This window comes from Lagenorhynchus albirostris, chromosome 2, assembly GCF_949774975.1.
Source record: "Lagenorhynchus albirostris chromosome 2, mLagAlb1.1, whole genome shotgun sequence".
Taxonomy (NCBI): Eukaryota; Metazoa; Chordata; class Mammalia; order Artiodactyla; family Delphinidae; genus Lagenorhynchus; species Lagenorhynchus albirostris.
In genome coordinates this window covers 924,076-941,964 of record NC_083096.1, presented here as the reverse complement: position 1 = coordinate 941,964, position 17,889 = coordinate 924,076, and the positions used below count along the sequence as shown (strand labels likewise).

The 17,889-nt window shown below is 47.2% G+C and overlaps 1 protein-coding gene across 3 annotated transcripts in view; it reads left to right on the top strand.

The window, feature by feature from the left end:
• The window catches only part of IPO9 (importin 9), a 45,421-nt gene extending 27,935 nt beyond the window's left edge, over nucleotides 1-17,486 (top strand). For 2 of the 3 annotated variants that reach the window (XM_060126277.1, XM_060126289.1), the window contains exons 14-24: nucleotides 167-326; nucleotides 10,336-10,562; nucleotides 12,468-12,616; nucleotides 13,073-13,201; nucleotides 13,804-14,079; nucleotides 14,189-14,355; nucleotides 14,890-15,023; nucleotides 15,976-16,098; nucleotides 16,424-16,528; nucleotides 16,687-16,763; nucleotides 17,103-17,486. In XM_060126277.1, the coding sequence (XP_059982260.1) occupies nucleotides 167-326; nucleotides 10,336-10,562; nucleotides 12,468-12,616; nucleotides 13,073-13,201; nucleotides 13,804-14,079; nucleotides 14,189-14,355; nucleotides 14,890-15,023; nucleotides 15,976-16,098; nucleotides 16,424-16,528; nucleotides 16,687-16,763; nucleotides 17,103-17,213 (1,658 nt within the window). In that variant the 3' untranslated portion in view covers nucleotides 17,214-17,486. Of the gene's footprint in view, nucleotides 1-166; nucleotides 327-10,335; nucleotides 10,563-12,467; nucleotides 12,617-13,072; nucleotides 13,202-13,803; nucleotides 14,080-14,188; nucleotides 14,356-14,889; nucleotides 15,024-15,975; nucleotides 16,099-16,423; nucleotides 16,529-16,686; nucleotides 16,764-17,102 lie in introns of those variants that run through there. The other variant, XR_009536088.1, reaches the window with a different exon arrangement.
• The last annotated feature ends 403 nt before the right edge of the window (nucleotides 17,487-17,889 follow it).

Genomic DNA, 17,889 nt, shown 5'->3' with positions numbered 1-17,889 from the left:
ACATTTGCTTTTATCTTTCAAGATCATGCTTTTTCTCTCCATTACGTTATGTATGTTAGGTGGTATCCAGTTACTGCAACAAACTGAGGAATAGTGGTGGGGAGGAGGGTGGGCAGTAGCAGAAACTTGTATTGTTCAGCCTCTAACTGCTCTCTCTTCCTCCCAGTGTCTCCTTTCCTCTTGGGCCGGGCCCTTTGGGCTGCCAGTCGGTTCACTGTTGCTATGTCCCCTGAATTGATCCAGCAGTTTCTTCAGGCAACAGTTAGTGGTCTTCATGAGACACAACCCCCATCAGTTCGAATTTCTGCAGTGAGAGCCATCTGGGGGTGAGTACGCCACCTTAGGACAACGGAAACTGTTTTAAGAGAAAGTTGCTCAGGGTAGAAGTCCCAAACAGCAGTTGTCCAGTGGATTATGTTGCTTGGAAATTTCTGAAGATCTCCCGCAGAATGGCTGTTGGAAGGACAGGGAAAGAAACCATACCAGAAACACGGCTTCTGTGAGTCCCGGATACATCCTGTTCCCTTTTACTCCTCGTTCCTTTTCAATTCACTCCAGCTCTGGAATCATCTAGACCAACTCCCTGTCTTACAGAGAAGCAGAACCTGAGGTGCCGAGAGATAACTAACTTGCCTAGGGTCGCACAGCAGCGGGCCATAGAAGCAGGCTTAGCGTCATTTGGTTGATTGATTGCCTCTGTATTGGAAACCAAATTTGGGATAATGTAGCCTGGAAACACTGCTTATTTTTTCCCAATTTTACCTCTCTTTCTCACAGCTAGTGTACTAGTGGCTCTATTAGTCCTTTATTTATATTCCTTCTCAGACCACAGGGAGTATTGATGTTTTCAGGAGTATTTTCAAGTCCAAACTTACAGAGTCTCAGTTGAATCCTAAGAATTGCTTGAAACCCTAAAAACGCAGAGTTCACCTTCCACCTGCCTGCGCTACCTCCTTACCTTTTGAAGCAGAGATTGAGGTGCTGGCATTACTATATGTCTTTAGAAAGCATTGCTGGGGGAGGGGGGAGCGGGGGGGCGTGCCGGCAAGATGTCTGAATAAGATGTCCCTTGCTCTTATCCCTCCCACAACAACAATTTGGCATCTGTCCAAGCGAGGAGATTGTCAAACTCAGTGCCATCTAAGGACAAGGAGAGCTGTTTTGAGAAGACAAGTGCACATCCCAGCCACTGACTTGCTGACCATAGTCCCGGGTACAGCCCCATTTGGCTTTGGTTCTGTCATCGGCACTGTACACCAAGGGACCCAGGGGGAATCTCACCCCACCTGTATGTCAGATAATAGAAACACAGACCTCGGTCCCAGCTGTGGATCTTGACGTGGTCCAGGGCCTCCTGGAGAACACTGACTGAGACAGTTACCCACAGATGAGAGAGCCTTTGTCGAAGTCCAAGCCCAGTGGAGAAGTTCTAGCACACCACTGGAGCAAAAAACAATCCAAGATGGGACACCTGGAAGAGGTCAGTCAGTAAAGCCTGGAGGAGGTGACTGCTACTTCAGATGTGCAGGCAGCAGTGCAAGACATAAAGGAACATGAAAAACCAAGGAAGCATAATATCACAAAAGAAACACAATAATGTTCCAGTAACCAACCCCAAAGGTGTGGAGATCTGTGATTTATCTGATAAAGAATTTCAAAACAGCCATTTTAAGGAGCTCAGTGAGCTATAAGAAAACACAGAAAGACAATTCCATGAAATCAGAAAAACAACTCACAGACAAAACGAGAAGTTCAACAAAGAGAGAAATCATAAAAAAGAACCAAACAAATTCTGGAGCTGAAGGATACAGAGAATGAAATGGAAAATGCAGTAGAGAGCATCAGTAGCGGAATGGATCAGGCAGAAGGAAAAGCCTGGAAATAGAAGGCGGAACCTTCAAGATTATCCAGTCAGAGGAGGATAGAGAATAAAGAATGAAAAAGAAGGAAGAAAATGTGAACTATGGGATATCTTTAGGAGAAGCAGTCTACAAATTATTAGAGTCCCAGGAGAAGAGAGGGAGAAGGGGCAAAAAGCTTTTTAAAGAAATAATGTCTGAGAACTTTCCAAATCTGAGGAGAGACTTGTACCTCCTACTTATAAAGCTAATATATCACCCCAAAATTTCAATCCAGGGTGATCTTCTCCAAGACAAAATGTAGCAAAAACTATCTAAAATCAAAGACAGAGGGAATTTTCAAAGCAGCAAGAGGAAAAAACTCTTCTCTCATACAAGGGAACTCCCATAAGGCTAGCAACAGATTTCTCAGCAGAAACTTTGCAGGCCAGGAGACAGTGGGATGATATATTCTAGGTGCTGAAAGAAAAAACTGCCAACCAAGAGTGCTTTAGCTAGGAAAGTTGTCCTTCAGAACTGAATACAAGATGAAGACTTTCCCAGACAACAAAGCTGAAGGGGTTCTTCACCACTAGACCTGCCTTACAAGAAATGCCAAGAGGAGTTCTTCAAGCTGAAATGAAAGGATGCTAATTGATAATGTGAAAATATATAACACACTGGTACAGGTAAGTATATAATCGATTCGGAATACTCTGATACTCTAATATGGTGGTGTGTTAACCACCTAACTCTAGTATAAAGGTTAAAGGATGAAAGTGTTAAAAATAACTAGCTAAATACTTTATGATTATCATTACGAATACACAGTATAAAAGGAGTTAAATCGTGACATCAGAAACATTAAAGGAAGGGAATAAAGGGGTAGAATTTTTGTATGCAGTCAAAGTTAAGTTGTCAGTGTGAAATAGACTATCATATCTAAAATGTCTTATGGTAACCACAAAGCAAAAATCTTTGATAGACGCACAAAAGAGAAAGAGAAAGGAGTCAAAGCATTCCACCACGGAAGATCACCATTCACAAAGGAAGACATCCAGAGAGAAAGGTCGGGGGAACAGGGGACTACAGAAGAGCCAGAAAACAGTTAATAAAATGGGCTTACTTATCAAAACTTACTTTAAATGGATTAAATTCTCCAATTAAAAGTCAAAGTAGCTGAGTGGATTGAAAAAGAAGACCCAACTATATGCTGCCTAAAAGAGACTATAGGTTTTAGTACACACATAGGCTCAAAGTAAAGGGATGGAAAAAGATATTCCGTGTAAGTAGAGACCAAAAGAGAGTGAGGGTATCTATACTTTTATCAAAGTAGACTTTAATTCAAAAGCTGTAACAAGAAACAAAGGTCATTATATGATAAGGGGGTTAATTCATCAGGAAGATACAACAATTATAAATATATGTGCACCTGCCATCAGAGCATGTAAATATATTAAGCAAATATCAATATCTGAGAGGAGAAATAGACAACAGTACAATAATAGCAGGAGATTTATACCCCACCCTCAACAATGAATATGCTCATCCAAACAGAAAATCAATAGGGAAACGTTGGACTTAAACTATACTTTCAACCAAATGGACCCAACAGCATACAGAACATTCCATCCAACAGCAACAGAACATACGTCCTTCCCAAGCATGCATGGAGCATTCTCCAGGATAAGTCATGAAGCAGGTTTTAATGAATTTAAGATTAAAATAATACCAAGTATCTTTTCTGATCACGTTGAGATGAAACTGGAAATCAATTACAGTAGGAAAACTGGAAAAATCACAAATATATGGAAATTAAACAACACACTTCTAAACAACCTGTGGATCAAAGAACTCAAAGAGAGATCTAAGAATATTCTGAGGGACTTCCCTGGGGGCGCAGCAGTTAAGAATCTGCCTGCCAATGCAGGGGACACGGGTTCGAGCCCTGGTCTGGGAAGATCCCACAAGCTGCAGAGCACCTAAGCCTGTGAGCCACAACTACTGAACCTGTGCTCTAGAGCCTGCGTGCCACAACTACTGAAGCCTGTGCGCCTAGAGCCCGTGCTCCACAACAAGAGAAGCCACCACAATGAGAAGCCCACACACTGCAGTGAAGAGTAGCCCCCACTCACCGCAACTAGAGAAAGACCACGCACAGCAATGAAGACCCAACACAGCCAAAAATAAATAAATAAATAATAAATTAATTTAAAAAAATAATAAAGATATTTTAAAACACACGAAAATGGAAAATACAAATACCAAAACTTATGGGATGCAGCAAAAGGAGTTTTAAGAAGGAAGTTTATAGATAAAAACACCTACATTAAGAAAAAAGAAAGATCTCAAACAACCTAACTTTATACCTCAGGAATTAGAGAACAAACTAAGCCCAAAGGTAGCAGTAGGAAGATGAGAGCAGCAATAAATAAAATAAAGAGCAGAAAAATATTAGAAAAATTTAGTGAGACTAAGAGCTGGTTTTTTTGAAAAGATAAACAAAATTGACAGACTTTAGCTAGACTAAAAAGAAGAGAGAGAAGACTCAAGTACAGAATCAGAAATGAAAGGGGAAACTTTACAACTGATAACACAGAAAGACAAAGGTTCATAAGAGACGACTGTGAACAGGTGTATGCCAACAAATTGGATAACCTAAAAGAAATGCATAAATTCCTAGAAACATACAGCCTAACAAAACTGAATCATAAAGAAATTGAAAATCTGAACAGACCAATAACTAACAAGGAGAGTGAGTCAGTAATCAAAAACCTCCCATAAGACAAAAGCCCAGGACCAGATGGTTTCACTGGTAAGTTCTACAGACATTTAAAGAAGAATTAATACCATTCCTTCTCAAATTCTTTCCAAAAAATTGAAGAGGAGGGAACATTTCCAAACTCATTTTACTAGGCCAGCATTTCCTGATAACAAAGCCATACAAGGACACTACAGGAAAAGAAAACTACAGGCCAGTATGCCTGATGAATATAGACACAGAGATTCTCAACACAGTACTAGCAAACTGAATTCAACGCAGTAAAAGGATCACAAACCATGATCAAGTGGGATCTATCCCTGGGGTGCAAGGATGGTTCAACATACCATAAATCGACAAATGTCATACACCAATTAATAGAATGAAAAATTAAAAATCACATGAATATCTTAATAGATGTAGAAAAAGCATTTGACAAAATTCAGTACTCATTCATGACAAAAACTTTCAAAAAAGTGTATAGAAGGAACACATCCCAACACAATAAAGGCCATATATGACAACCCCCCCAGCTAACATCATATTCAACAGTGAAAGGCTGAAAGCTTTTTCTCTAAGATGAAGAACAAGGTAAGGGTACCCACTCTCACCACTCCTATTCAACACAGTACTGGAAGTCCCAGCCAGAGCAATTAGAAAAGAAAAGAAGAAATAGTGAACTATCACAAAGAGAAATTTAAAAAACAATCTCCTGTACAATTGCATCAAAAACAATAAAATGCGTAAGCATAAGTTTAACCAAGATGGTGAAATATCTATACACAGAAAACTGTAAGACATTGATGAAAGATTGAAGAAGACACAAATAGAAAGATGTTTCATATTCATGGATTGGAATAATGAATATTTTTCAAATGTCCAAACTACCCAAAGCAATGTACAAATTCAGTGCAACCCCATCAAAATTCCAGTGGCATTTTTCATAGAAGAACAAACAATTCTAACATTTGTGTGGAATCACAAGAGACCCTGAATAGCCAAAACAATCTTGAGAAAGAAAAACAAAGCTGGAGGCATCACACTTCCTGATTTTAAACTATATTACAAAGCTACAGTAATCAAAAAACAGTGTGGTATTGGCATAAAAACAGACACAGAGATCGGTGGAGCAGAACAGAGAGCCCAGCTATAAACCCACACTTATATGGTCAATTATTTTATGACAGAGGAGCCAAGAACATACAGTGGGGGAAGGACAGTCTCTTCAATAAATGATGTTCAGAAAACTGGACCCTTACACCATATACTTAGGTCAACTCAAAATCAATTAAAGACTTGAACCTAAGACCTGAAACCATAAGACTCCTGGAGGAAGACATAAAAGTTAAACTTCTTGACATTTGTCTTGGCAATGAGTTTTTTTGTATTTGGCAACAAAAGCCAAAGTAAACAAGTGGGACTACGTCAAACTAAAAAAGCACAGCAAAGGAAACCATCAGCCAAATGAAAAGGCAACCTACTGAATGGGAGAAAATATTTGCAAACCATTTATCTGATAAGCAGTTAATATGCAAAATATATGAAAAACTCATACAACTCAATAGCAGATAATCTGATTTTTAAAAATGGCAGAGGACTTGAATAGACACTTTTTCTAAAGAAGACATACAGATAGCCAACAGGTACATGAAAGAGCGCTCAACATCACTAGTTATCAGGAAAATGCGCATCAAAACCACAATGAGGGCTTCCCTGGTGGCGCAGTGGTTGAGAGTCCGCCTGCCGATTCAGGGGACACAGGTTCGTGCCCCGGTCCGGGAGGATCCCACACACCGCGGAGCGGCTGGGCCCATGAGCCATGGCCGCTGAGCCTGCGCGTCCAGAGCCTGTGCTCCGCAACGGGAGAGGCCACAACAGTGAGAGGCCCGCGTACCGCAAAAAAAAAAAACACAACACAACGAGCCACCACCTCAAACTTGTTAGAATGGCTATCATCAAAAAGACAAGAAATAACAAGGTTGGTGAGGGTGTGGAGAAAAGGGAGCCCTTGTGCACTGCTGGTGGGAATGTAAATTGGTGCAGCCACTGTGGAAAACAGTATGGAGGGTCCTAAAAAAATTTAAAAATAGAACTACCATTTGATCCAGCAGTCCCATTTCTGGGTATATATCCAAAGGAAATGGAAACAGGATCTCGAAGAGGTGTCTGCACTCCTGTGTTTATTGTAATATTATTCACAGTGGCCGAGACATGGAAACAACCTGAGTGTGCATCAGTGGTTGAGTGGATGGAGGAGATGTGTGAGTATTAGGTGGACCATAATATAACTCAGCTGCGAGAAGGAGGGAACGCCTGCCGTTTGCAGCAGCGTGGATGGACCTTGAGGGCACGGTGCTGAGTGAAATAAGCCTCACAGAGGAAGACAGATACTGCATGGTATCACTTATATGTGGAATCTCTTAAAAAGCCCAGCTCATTGTAAAGGAGAGCAGGAAGGTGGTTGCTGAGGGTGGGGAACATGGAGAGATTGATGAAAGGGTACACACTGTCGTCGGTCCGATGACCAAGGGCTGAGGATCTAACGTGACATATGGTGACTGCATCGCGTAACAGGACGTAGAAATTAGTGTTCTCACCCAGGAGAAGGTAAATCTGAGATGATGGACCGTGTCAATGACCTGGACGTAGGAAATCTTTCACGCTGTGCATGTACGTCCAGTCACCACAGTGGACATAGCTAACCATTTTATAGGTCGGTCACGCCGCAGTAAAGCTGAGAAGAATTTAAAGAAATTTCAAGATTGTTTAAATTTTATATTACTCTTATAATCAGAAAAAATATGTGAAGAGAACTCTCTTTTTTTTAGTAGTTTTCAATTCTCTGACTACATGGGCATTGGTTTTCTGGAAAGGTGTAACAGCTGTCTCTGGAAAAGTGACAAAAGCCATGAACGTGCACAGCAAAGAAATGGACACTCATACCTGATTATAAAATTTTACATCATGTGTGGAAGAGTGGACCCCAGGTTAAGAGCTTCCTGTGAAGGGCTGCTAGCTGTGCTTTCTTTCACAGCCAGGATTCTCCGTTTGGCCCTTTCCCTCTTGTTTTCCAGCCAGTTTCAGTCTGGCTTATATTCTCATCATGTCATTGAAGTGCTCATTCTCATGTCACCAGCAGCCCTTTCCTGGTCATCGTACCACCTTCGCTTTTCTTTCTTTTACCCCAGTTTTAATATATTCATTCGTATCGTAGTGTATGTATTATTGCAAACTGCCTTAAACCATTTCTGAAACAAGATATTGATTGCCACATACTTCCCCTTGTGTCTCATTTCTCTCGTCATATTTATGCCAGCCTTTCTCCAGAGCTCCAAATTAATGTATGTGCTTACTGGCTGTGCCAGGATGGGTAGCTTACAAGCACCTGAAAACTAACACATCCACTACTGAGCTTACTGTTTACCACCTCCAGGCCTACCCTACCTGTAGTCCCTGTTATAGTAAAAGTACAGATCATGTACCTTTAGATCTTATACCTAAAGATAGAGGTCTGTACTCCCAGAGATGCCAGCTCTCTGCCAGGGTTGGTGCCTTCGCCTCTCCTCCCTTCCTCCCTCTCCACTGTGGCTGCCCTGGCTCGTGTGCTCAGCTTCTTGTGCCTGAAAATTAAAACTCATGGCTCTGGTTGTGCTCTTCGAACTCTGGGATACAGGTACCCAGAAGAAAGTCAGAGTATACTGGACGGTCCGTGATGCCACAGGATAAATATAGAGCATTTTCCTGGGATGTCGGTTTTCCCTGAAGACTGTGGGGTAGGGCAAGGAAGAGATTAGGTGTTAGGAGTAATTTGTTAAAAAAAAAAAAAAAAACTTTGATATACACTGGCTTCCAGGATAAAGTCTAATAACCTCCTTAGCATGGCATAGAAGATCCCATATGATGTGGCCAGATGATGCACTCTGTGGTCTCCCAGACTCTGTAAACCCTTAGAATGAGAAGCAGCGGGAAGAGGTAGGGCACAACTCAGTCCCAGTGGAGATGGATGCAGAACCTAGTCTGACGAGCCAAGAGCTGCCCACGGCCAGATGCTGAGCCAGCTCTTAAGGAGGAGTTAGATTAGAGCACGGTGGCATTGAACATAGAGATGTTATAGATGAGGAGCTCCCTGACGATCCAGCGGTTAGGACTTGGCGCTTTCACTGCCAAGGGCCTGGGTTCGATCCCTGGTTGGGGAGCTAAGATCCCGCAAGCCGTGAGCTGTGGCTTAAAAAAAAAGGATGTTATGGACCAAAAAACAAAGAATCTGAACAAATGTGAGATCTAAGCCCGCAGGTTTACTAGTCACTGTGGACCTTTGAACCCAGCAGCTGATATAAATAATATGATTGTAAGACACTTAAAAATTAAGTTAAGAAAAACCATTTATTGAGAACCTGGGGTCTGGGGGCCTTGTTTCTGCAGTAGGTTCTTTTAACATAGAGAAACAATGTTTTTGTTGACTTTTTTTTTTTTTTTTTTTTTGCGGTACGCGGGCATCTCACTGCTGGGGCCCCTCCCGTTGCAGAACACAGGCTCCGGACGCGCAGGCCCAGCGCCCATGGCCCACGGGCCCAGCCGCTCTGCGGCATGTGGGATCTTCCCGGACCGGGCCACAAACCCGTGTCCCCTGCATCGGCAGGCAGACTCCCAACCACTGCGCCACCAGGGAAGCCCTTTATTGACTTTTATTACCGTTCTGAAAATAACAAAAGTAAAGACTTAGATGATATATTTTTAATAATTGTATCCCATTGGACATGGTAAGCAGCACCCAGTAAATACTTATTGATTGAATAAGAGGCGAATAAGGTAGAACTGTGTATAGAAAACAAACTTTTTTTAAGAAATATAACTTCCTTTTTTTAAATCTTTAAATTTTAATTTTATATTGGAGTTTAGTTGATTAACAATGTTGTGTTGGTTTCAGGTGTACAGCAAAGGGATTCAGTTATACATATACATGTATCTATTCTTTTTCAAATTCTTTTCCCATCTTGGTTATTAAAAGAGTATTGAGTAGAGTTCCCCGTGCTATACAGTAGGTCGTTGTTGGTTATCTATTTTAAATATAGCCACGTGTACATGTCAATCCCAAACTCCCAGTCTACCCCTCCCACCCACCCCCGTAACCATAAGTTCGTACTCTTAAGTCAGTGAGTCTGTTTCTGTTTTGAAAACAAACTTTTAAGCCCTGCAAATAGTACACCAGTTTTTTGAGTATGTGTAAAATGTTTATATACGTTGATCTCATCTTAGGATGCAAAAAAAAAACCTCCAAAAAGTATAAAATCTTTGTAACATGGAAGTTAAAAAATAGTCTCCTACTAAATAACAGTTGTATTGGAAAAGATTTAAAAACACTGTTTGGAAAATTATATATATATCTTAGGAATGTGACTAAAACAATGGTCTGAGGAATCATAAGTCATTTGACTTAATATCTTAATAATTTGGGTGTAACCATGACTGGGATTTGCTTCAAAACGAAATAGAGGGATGAAAGAAATTTTAAAGGAAATAACAAAGACCAAAGCAGAAATAAATTAGAAAACGTAGAAATGATGGTGGTGCTAGTTCTAAAAAAAAAGCCACAGAAAGATATAAAAACTTAATGAGCTCTAGAAGTAGCTTCATAAAGCTTCACATGAAAATGCTGTAACACATAATGCTGATTGGAAAAACCAGGAATTGAGGGACCCGCTGGTGAGTAGTTCTTGCTTATTTCTTGCTCTCCAGTTATTGTGACCAGCTGAAAGTCTCAGAGAGCACCCACGTGCTTCAGCCCTTCCTCCCCAGCATCCTGGATGGCTTAATTCACCTGGCGGCTCAGTTCAGCTCAGAGGTCCTCAACCTGGTGATGGAGACCCTGTGCATCGTTTGTACGGTAGACCCAGAGTTCACAGCGAGCATGGAGAGCAAAATCTGCCCCTTCACCATCGCCATCTTCCTGAAGTACAGTAACGGTATGCGCGAGGCGGGTGGGGGGCGAGTGGGCGGGGATCGCGTGAGCGCTTCCCTGGGTCTAATGGTCTTAGCATTAGAAGCAAAGAATGTGACTTTGAATTAGCGAGAGTAGGGTCGTGCTATAGATCAAGCAGCACTAAACAGCGAAGAACGTATGCCTGTAACTCTTGCTGTCTAGTAAGAACTGGGAAGAAAGATAACGAAGAAAGCTAACCGGCAAGACGTATAATCTGGGACTTTGACAGTAAAGTAAGGGAATTGAGCAACTAAATCAAAAGCTTCCTAAAAGAAGAGGCCTAGAACTATAACTAGAAAAGGAAAAGTGAAGAAGGAGATACATGGAAAGGTTTATGAATAAGGTGTTCATTGCGTGTTTTTTATAGTAGCAAAAATTTGGAAACAGTAAGAGGTTAATTAATTATATCTATAAAATGGAATGCTGTGCAGCCGTTAATAATCAAGCCTCAGAGGAATTGTTAAAGCCATGAGGAAGCGCTCACCTTGTAGTAAGTGAATAGATTGTTTTCCAAAATGCGTAGAATATAACTACAAGTTTTGGTTTTGCTTTAGAAAAGGATGTATGTGTGGATATGTATATAGAAAAATTACCAGAAGAAAATGCATCAAAATGTTAAGGGTAGTTATCTCCAGGTGGTAGAATTACAGGTGTATTTTTTCCTTTAATACTTTTCTGCATTTTAAGTTTTTCTGCAGTCAGTGTGTATTAGAAATATTGAGGACATTTGTATCTGAAGAGCGAGTATTGAAGCTTGGAAGGAGGTTGGTTATGTAACGTGATGCCATACCAAACATTTTATTCAATTCGTTTTTTCACTTAAAAATGTGTCCTAAGGAGGGTTCCACACTGCACTCTTAGACAGTCCTTGTTCTCTCCGCCCGTCACATAGTATTTATTCCATAAATATCGTCATTTATTTACCCATTCTGTTCATGGACCTCTGGCTTGTTTACAGTTTTTGTCTATTACGGACAACACTGCGGTGAACTTCTAACGTGTGTCTTAGTGCCCTGCACACTGCATACGTTGTCTCATGCTAGGTAGAGGAGGGCTTTATATTTTTCTTACACAAAGCAGGTCGAGCTGAAGTTGCATTTCTTCACGAGCCTCTGCTTTTGGAAGGCTTTACCTTTTTTGCCCTCCGATGGCTTCGGGAGTTCTTGTGCGCGGTGACCACCCCCGGGAGAAGTACGTGGTCCTCGTCGACACGTGGGAACCTGGGAAGAGTCAGTACTTGGGCAGTTTCTGAGACTGATGTCTTCTTAACAAAGTATCAGTGGGGGCGTTTTTTCCCCTTAAGCATTTGTTTTCATAATCAGTCCAAGTTTCACAAGAATACAGACATTAAAGATTTGTCCCAGAAAAAGAGGCAGGTTTTGTTTTAGGAATAGCTGTTGCTGACTCGTCCCTGACTTCGTGAGATCACACACATGCTGTCTCCCAGACAGCTAGCAGCTCTCCCTGCTTTTCAGGTTACTCCGGTGGCCCCAGCAGGTCCCGGGTCAGTGATGTGTAATCAAAGCAGAAGTTGTAAACATAAGGACACCAAGCGGGGAAAACCGCGGTGAGGTGGGGATGGTGGTGTGCTGAATTGGCGATTGGGATTGACATGTGTACACTGATGTGTATAAAATTGATGACTAATAAGAACCTGCAGTATAAAAAAACAAACACAAAAAACAACTAATACTAAACTTTCTTTGGGTTATTTGTATGGAAATATGTTAGTATAAATGTTTCAGACATTACATGAAATTTCTAAAAAAAAAAAAACAACAAAGCAGAAGTTGTTCACTTCGGTTAGGGCCAAACAACAGGCAGCATTAAGGCAGAAGCACACACAGACCACCAGGCGGGGGGACTCATGTTGCCTTCTCCACTTCAGATCCTGTGGTCGCCTCGCTGGCTCAGGACATCTTCAAGGAGCTGTCCCAGATTGAAGCCTGCCAGGGCCCCATGCAGATGAGGCTGATTCCCACCCTGGTCAGCATCATGCAGGCACCAGCAGACAAGATCCCTGCGGGGCTCTGTGCGGTACGGCAGTCGTTACGGGGCCAGGGTGGGGATGAGAGAGCACGCGCGAGCCCTGCACGAGCCCCCCGAGATCCCACCCCGCTGACGCCGACCAGCAGTGTGATATGTTCACGGGGTGATGTTCCTGGGCTGCTTCACCCACGAGGACAGTGGGTGGTTCTCGAGGCTTTCAGAAGGGAGCTCTTGTTCCCAAGGTGCCCTCGGTGATTGGACAGTCCCGTGATGACACTGTCCCTGGCTGTCCAGTCAGCCTCCGCCCCCGCCCACCCCCATGGCTTCTCATGTGATGAGCTGCCGCCAGGAGACTGAGAGTACCCTCTGCTGTCTTCCTCTTCCAGAAACGCGCCTTTCATTATGAGTGTCTCTGGGTTGGTGGGTGGGCTCCGCACAGTAAGGATCTTGTTGTTGGGCCCCCCTCCGCCCACCCCAGAGGCAAGCCTGACTTCTCTCCTGCAGACGGCCATTGACATCCTGACCACGGTCGTGCGGAACACGAAGCCCCCCCTCTCCCAGCTGCTTATCTGCCAGGCTTTCCCTGCTGTGGCCCAGTGCACCCTCCACACGGATGACAACGCCACCATGCAGGTATCTCCGCGCAGGTATCACCACGCAGGTGTCTGAGCCACGGTGCATGTGCAGCAGGCTGAGCAGTTGGACACCATTTCCTGCCTTTGAGATAGAAACCCCTCAAATCCATATTTACCCAGAGGACCCAGGCAGGGTTCCGACTGCTAAAACCAAGACGTTCTGTGCGTCTCAGAGGTGTGAGTGCCAGCCATCCTGCTCTCTGTGTCTGGGTGTTGCTGCGGTGGAAGAGCTTATAGACGTACAGACTAACGAAGTCAGCAAAGGGACCGGCCTTTGGAGACCTGTAGGCAGCGTGGTTGGTGGGAGGCTGCTTTATGCTCACAGAGACCTGCAGTCCCCCCAGTCACTGCTGTGTCTTAGCTGTTTTCTCAGTACCAGAGGTAGAGCTTTACGGTTGAAACTCCGTTTGTGTGTCCATTCTCCCTTTGATGAGAAGCGCGCGTTTCTGAGCTAACCGATGCGGCACAGCAGAGACAGGGTGGTGCGCGCCTGTGTCTGCAACGGCGAGGCCCCAACTCCGGCGGGATGAGCCCCCCAGACCCTGCAGACGGAGGGCTTGTGTGCCCGCGGCTGACCTAGTCCCCTCCCTTGTCTCCTAGAATGGTGGTGAGTGCCTGCGGGCCTACGTGTCGGTGACGCTGGAGCAGGTGGCCCAGTGGCATGACGAGCAGGGCCACAATGGGCTGTGGTACGTGATGCAGGTGGTGAGCCAGCTCCTGGACCCCCGCACCTCCGAGTTCACTGCCGCCTTCGTGGGCCGCCTCGTGTCCACCCTCATCTCCAAGGCGGGGCGGGAGCTGGGGGAGAACCTGGACCAGATTCTCCGTGCCATTCTCAGCAAGATGCAGCAGGCGGAGACGCTCAGCGTCATGCAGGTAGGACGGCCCCAGCCCCTGAGACGCTGGCGAGGGAACGGCCACGCTGCCCTCTGTTTCCTGCCTGGCTGCCTGAGTCCCTGAAGCAGGTGTCCTCCTGTCCCCCCAGTCCCTGATCATGGTGTTCGCCCACCTGGTGCACACCCAGCTGGAGCCCCTCCTGGAGTTCCTGTGCAGCCTCCCGGGGCCCACCGGCAAGCCTGCCCTGGAGTTCGTGATGGCCGAGTGGACCAGCCGCCAGCACCTCTTCTACGGGCAGTACGAGGGCAAAGTCAGGTGGGGCCGCGTCCTCCTCCTCTGGGCCTTCCGCCTCTTCCCCTGACTTGAGCTACCCAGCTGCCCGTTGCGTTCCTTTTCCCTCTGTTTCTTTCTGGCTAAACTGTATATTCAAGTAGCTGCCCTCTTGAAATTCCCAGAAGATAGTCATCACAGGTAGAGCGTGTGTTTTTGATCTCTGCTGGCTAGAGACCCTCCCCTGCCCGCACCTTCACCCAGCCAAGTGCTGCTGGCGGCTTCCTCTTCTTCACAAACCCAGCTTTCTGACTTTTTGTCCACGGCGTCTCATCACCCCACACTCCCTCTGGTGCGGACGTCGTCGTGCTGCTCACCCGCTCCGGCTTTGTTCAAGGACAGCTCTCATCCGACCGTCCGTAGGAACACGAGATCCCCTTTGCAGCCAGACTCTCTTCTGTGCCCTAATTAGTTGTGAAAGCACTTGCACGCTCCAAGTGTCGGGACGTAACTGCCTGTCTCCTTGGGGTGCACTCCGAGGGGGCAGCTGATCGGCCCTCTCTGGCTCTTCCTCGCCAGCTCTGTGGCGCTGTGTAAGCTGCTTCAGCACGGCATCAACGCGGATGACAAGCGGCTGCAGGACATCCGCGTGAAGGGGGAGGAGATCCACAGCCTGGACGAGGGCACCCGCACGCGCTCCAAGGCGGCCAAGAGTGGGTGACGCTGCTCCCCTCACACACACGCACTGCCACCCCCACCCCACCCCGCCCCCGGGGCTCAGGACACCTGGGCTGGGAGGCGGTTAAGACATGGTTGTTAGTGATGGGTTTGATAAGAAGCGGCAGAGAACCCCAGGTGAACAGTGGAGCAGAGCGTGGGTCCTTCTGCTGCTGCAAGTGGACAAGAGTCCCAGGTACAGGGACCCCCAGCATCCAGCTTCATTCTGGGCCTTGGATGCCCACTTCTCGTGTCTCTGTGTCTGATTACCTTTGGCTTGTGACTCGTGATGTGTGGGCAGAGCGCAGAGCTGCCTTCTTTTTTTTTTTAATTTACCATCTTAAATTAAATTTATTTTTTCTGCATTGGGTCTTTGTTGCTGCACGCAGGCTTTCTCTGGTTGCGGGGTGCACGGGCTTCTCACTGCGGTGGCTTCTCTTGTTGCGGAGCACAGGCTCAGTAGTTGTGGCTCGCGGGCTCTAGAGTGCAGGCTTAGTAGTCGTGCCTCATAGGCTTAGTCGCTCCGTGGCATGCGGGATCCTTCCGGACCGGGGCTTGCACCCGTGTCCCCTGCATCGGCAGGCAGACTCTCAACCGCTGCGCCACCAGGGAAGCCCTGGAGCTGCCTTCGTTAACTGCAGGTTTGCGCTCACCTGTGCTGTTTCTCAAACTGCAAGTCCCAGGGCCCGGAGTGCTCCACCCTGTGCAGGTCGCTGGTTTGCAGGCTTTTTTACTGGCAAAGCCTGTCTCCTTTGGTCCCCGAAATCTCTCATCTCTCCTGACTTCTAAACTCCTGTAGCGTGGCGCAGAACGAAGCTATTTAATTTTCCGTCGTGCCTCAGGGCTGGGTGCGGGCTGGGCAGTGGAGAGCCGGGGGAGGTGTGGCACACTGCCTCGCGGGGTAGCGGCCCAGGGACAGTGGGACGTGGAGCCTCCTCCTCCTTCCAGACCCTGAGCGCTGGACCAGCGTCCCCCTGCTGGTCAAGATCCTGAAGCTGATCATCAGTGAGCTGTCCAGCGTCACGGAGGCCAACGCCGCGCGCCAGGCTGCCCCCGCAGAGTGGAGCCAAGGTGCCCGCCCTCCCTGGAGGCTGGGTTGGCAGCCAGGCCCCGGGCTTGCAGATCGCTGGCTGGCTGGCTGGCAAAGTCCCCGACGGCCCAGGCTGATCTCCAGGGTCTGCCTGCAGCACCTCGGGGGTGGCCAGGAGGCCAGCGCTTCCGGCTCCGATTGTTCCGCAGAGCCTCTCGGCCTGTTCTCTGCCCCCAGTCGGACTTGGTGGGGGGATCTGGCCAGGTCCTCTACCACTGGGGCCCGCGGGGCTTCTGTGTCCTGGCTGGTCTGGGTGTGGGAGGGAGACGCGTGCGCCTGCTGCAGCTGCTTCTCGGCCCCGTGCAGATGACTCCAGCGACATGTGGGACGACCAGGAGGAGGACGACGACGACGAGGAGGACGGCCTGGCGGGCCAGCTCTTGTCCGATATTCTTGCCACGAGTAAATACGGTGAGCGTCGAGGCCAGCCCCGTGCACGCCGGCACCAAGAGCGGGGCGCCCAGAGAACGTCCCATGGGCTTGTGTACCCCTTGACCTCAGCCGTGTGGGTGCTGCCTGCCCCCCGGGGCCTGTGCGCCCTGACCCTCCCTGGCTTGGTGTCTCTCCAGAGGAGGATTACTACGAGGATGATGAGGAAGACGACCCTGATGCCCTGAAGGACCCTCTCTATCAGGTCGATCTGCAGGTGAGGGTGTCCAGAGATGGTGTCTCGCCAGCAGCCGTGGCTCAGCACCATTGCGGCTCGCCTCGTCTCGCCCGGTGGGCAGGGCTGGGGGAGGGCGGGGACTCTGCACCCAGGGGCTTCCTGCCCTTGCCCTGTGCTGGAATCCAGCTTCCTGGGGCTGTGTCCTAGCGGTGGATTGCAAGGTGTGGTCTTGGGAAATCCCTGTGGAATTCAGTCTCTGGGTTGAACCTTGCCTAGAGCCAAGAACGGGCAAGCATCCCTGGGGCACTGGCACCAGTGTGAAGGCCAGTGGTTCCCGCCCTCAGGGACCCCTCCCTCCTCGTTCCTCCGTTCCTCCAGGCGTACCTCACGGACTTCCTCTGCCAGTTTGCTCAGCAGCCCTGCTACGTGGTGTTCTCAGGCCACCTCAACGACCACGAGAGGCGGGTTCTGCAGACCATTGGCATCTGAAACGGTCCTCCTCCCACCCCGACGCACACCGTTTTGCGGCCCTCACTGGCCTTGAGATGCACTTTCTTCTCAGCCGGGAGCGGCCTCTGCAGAGTGACACTGACAGTACAGACCAGGCTCACCAGTGCCATCACCTAGGAATGCTGGAACAAAGGATGTTTCCCAAAGTACCCTGAAGAAGCCCGTCTCTGGAACCTTTTTGTCCCCAGCTGTGCCCACCTTTGCTCCTAGAGCCCTCTGCTGGCCGGGCCAGAAACAGTGCCCAGAAGGGTTTTACGTGTTCGTGGACTATTCGGAGGTCACGACGAGCACCGGAGGTCACGACGGTTCATATTCTAAAGTGGACCTGTTTCCTTCCGCAGGACATCTGACGTGTTCAGATAGGAATACCCTCGGGAGACAGTGGTGTTTTCTGCCCCCCACCGCAGACGTGCTGGGTCTCGTAGGAGCGAGGGGAAGCAGCGCCAGGGACCCCCGTTCCTCCTGCGACACTGAGACTCCCCGTCGAAGGAGGTCATGTTGGTTTTGCCTCGTTGCATGACAGCCCCTCCCCGACGCTGTTCCTCTGTATACGTGCGCGCACGGGATAAGCCAGACACGTGGCAATTTGTTTTTCCTTTTTTAGAAAAAAAAAAAAAAATGGGGGAAAAACAGATTTTTTAAAGAAGTCCACCTG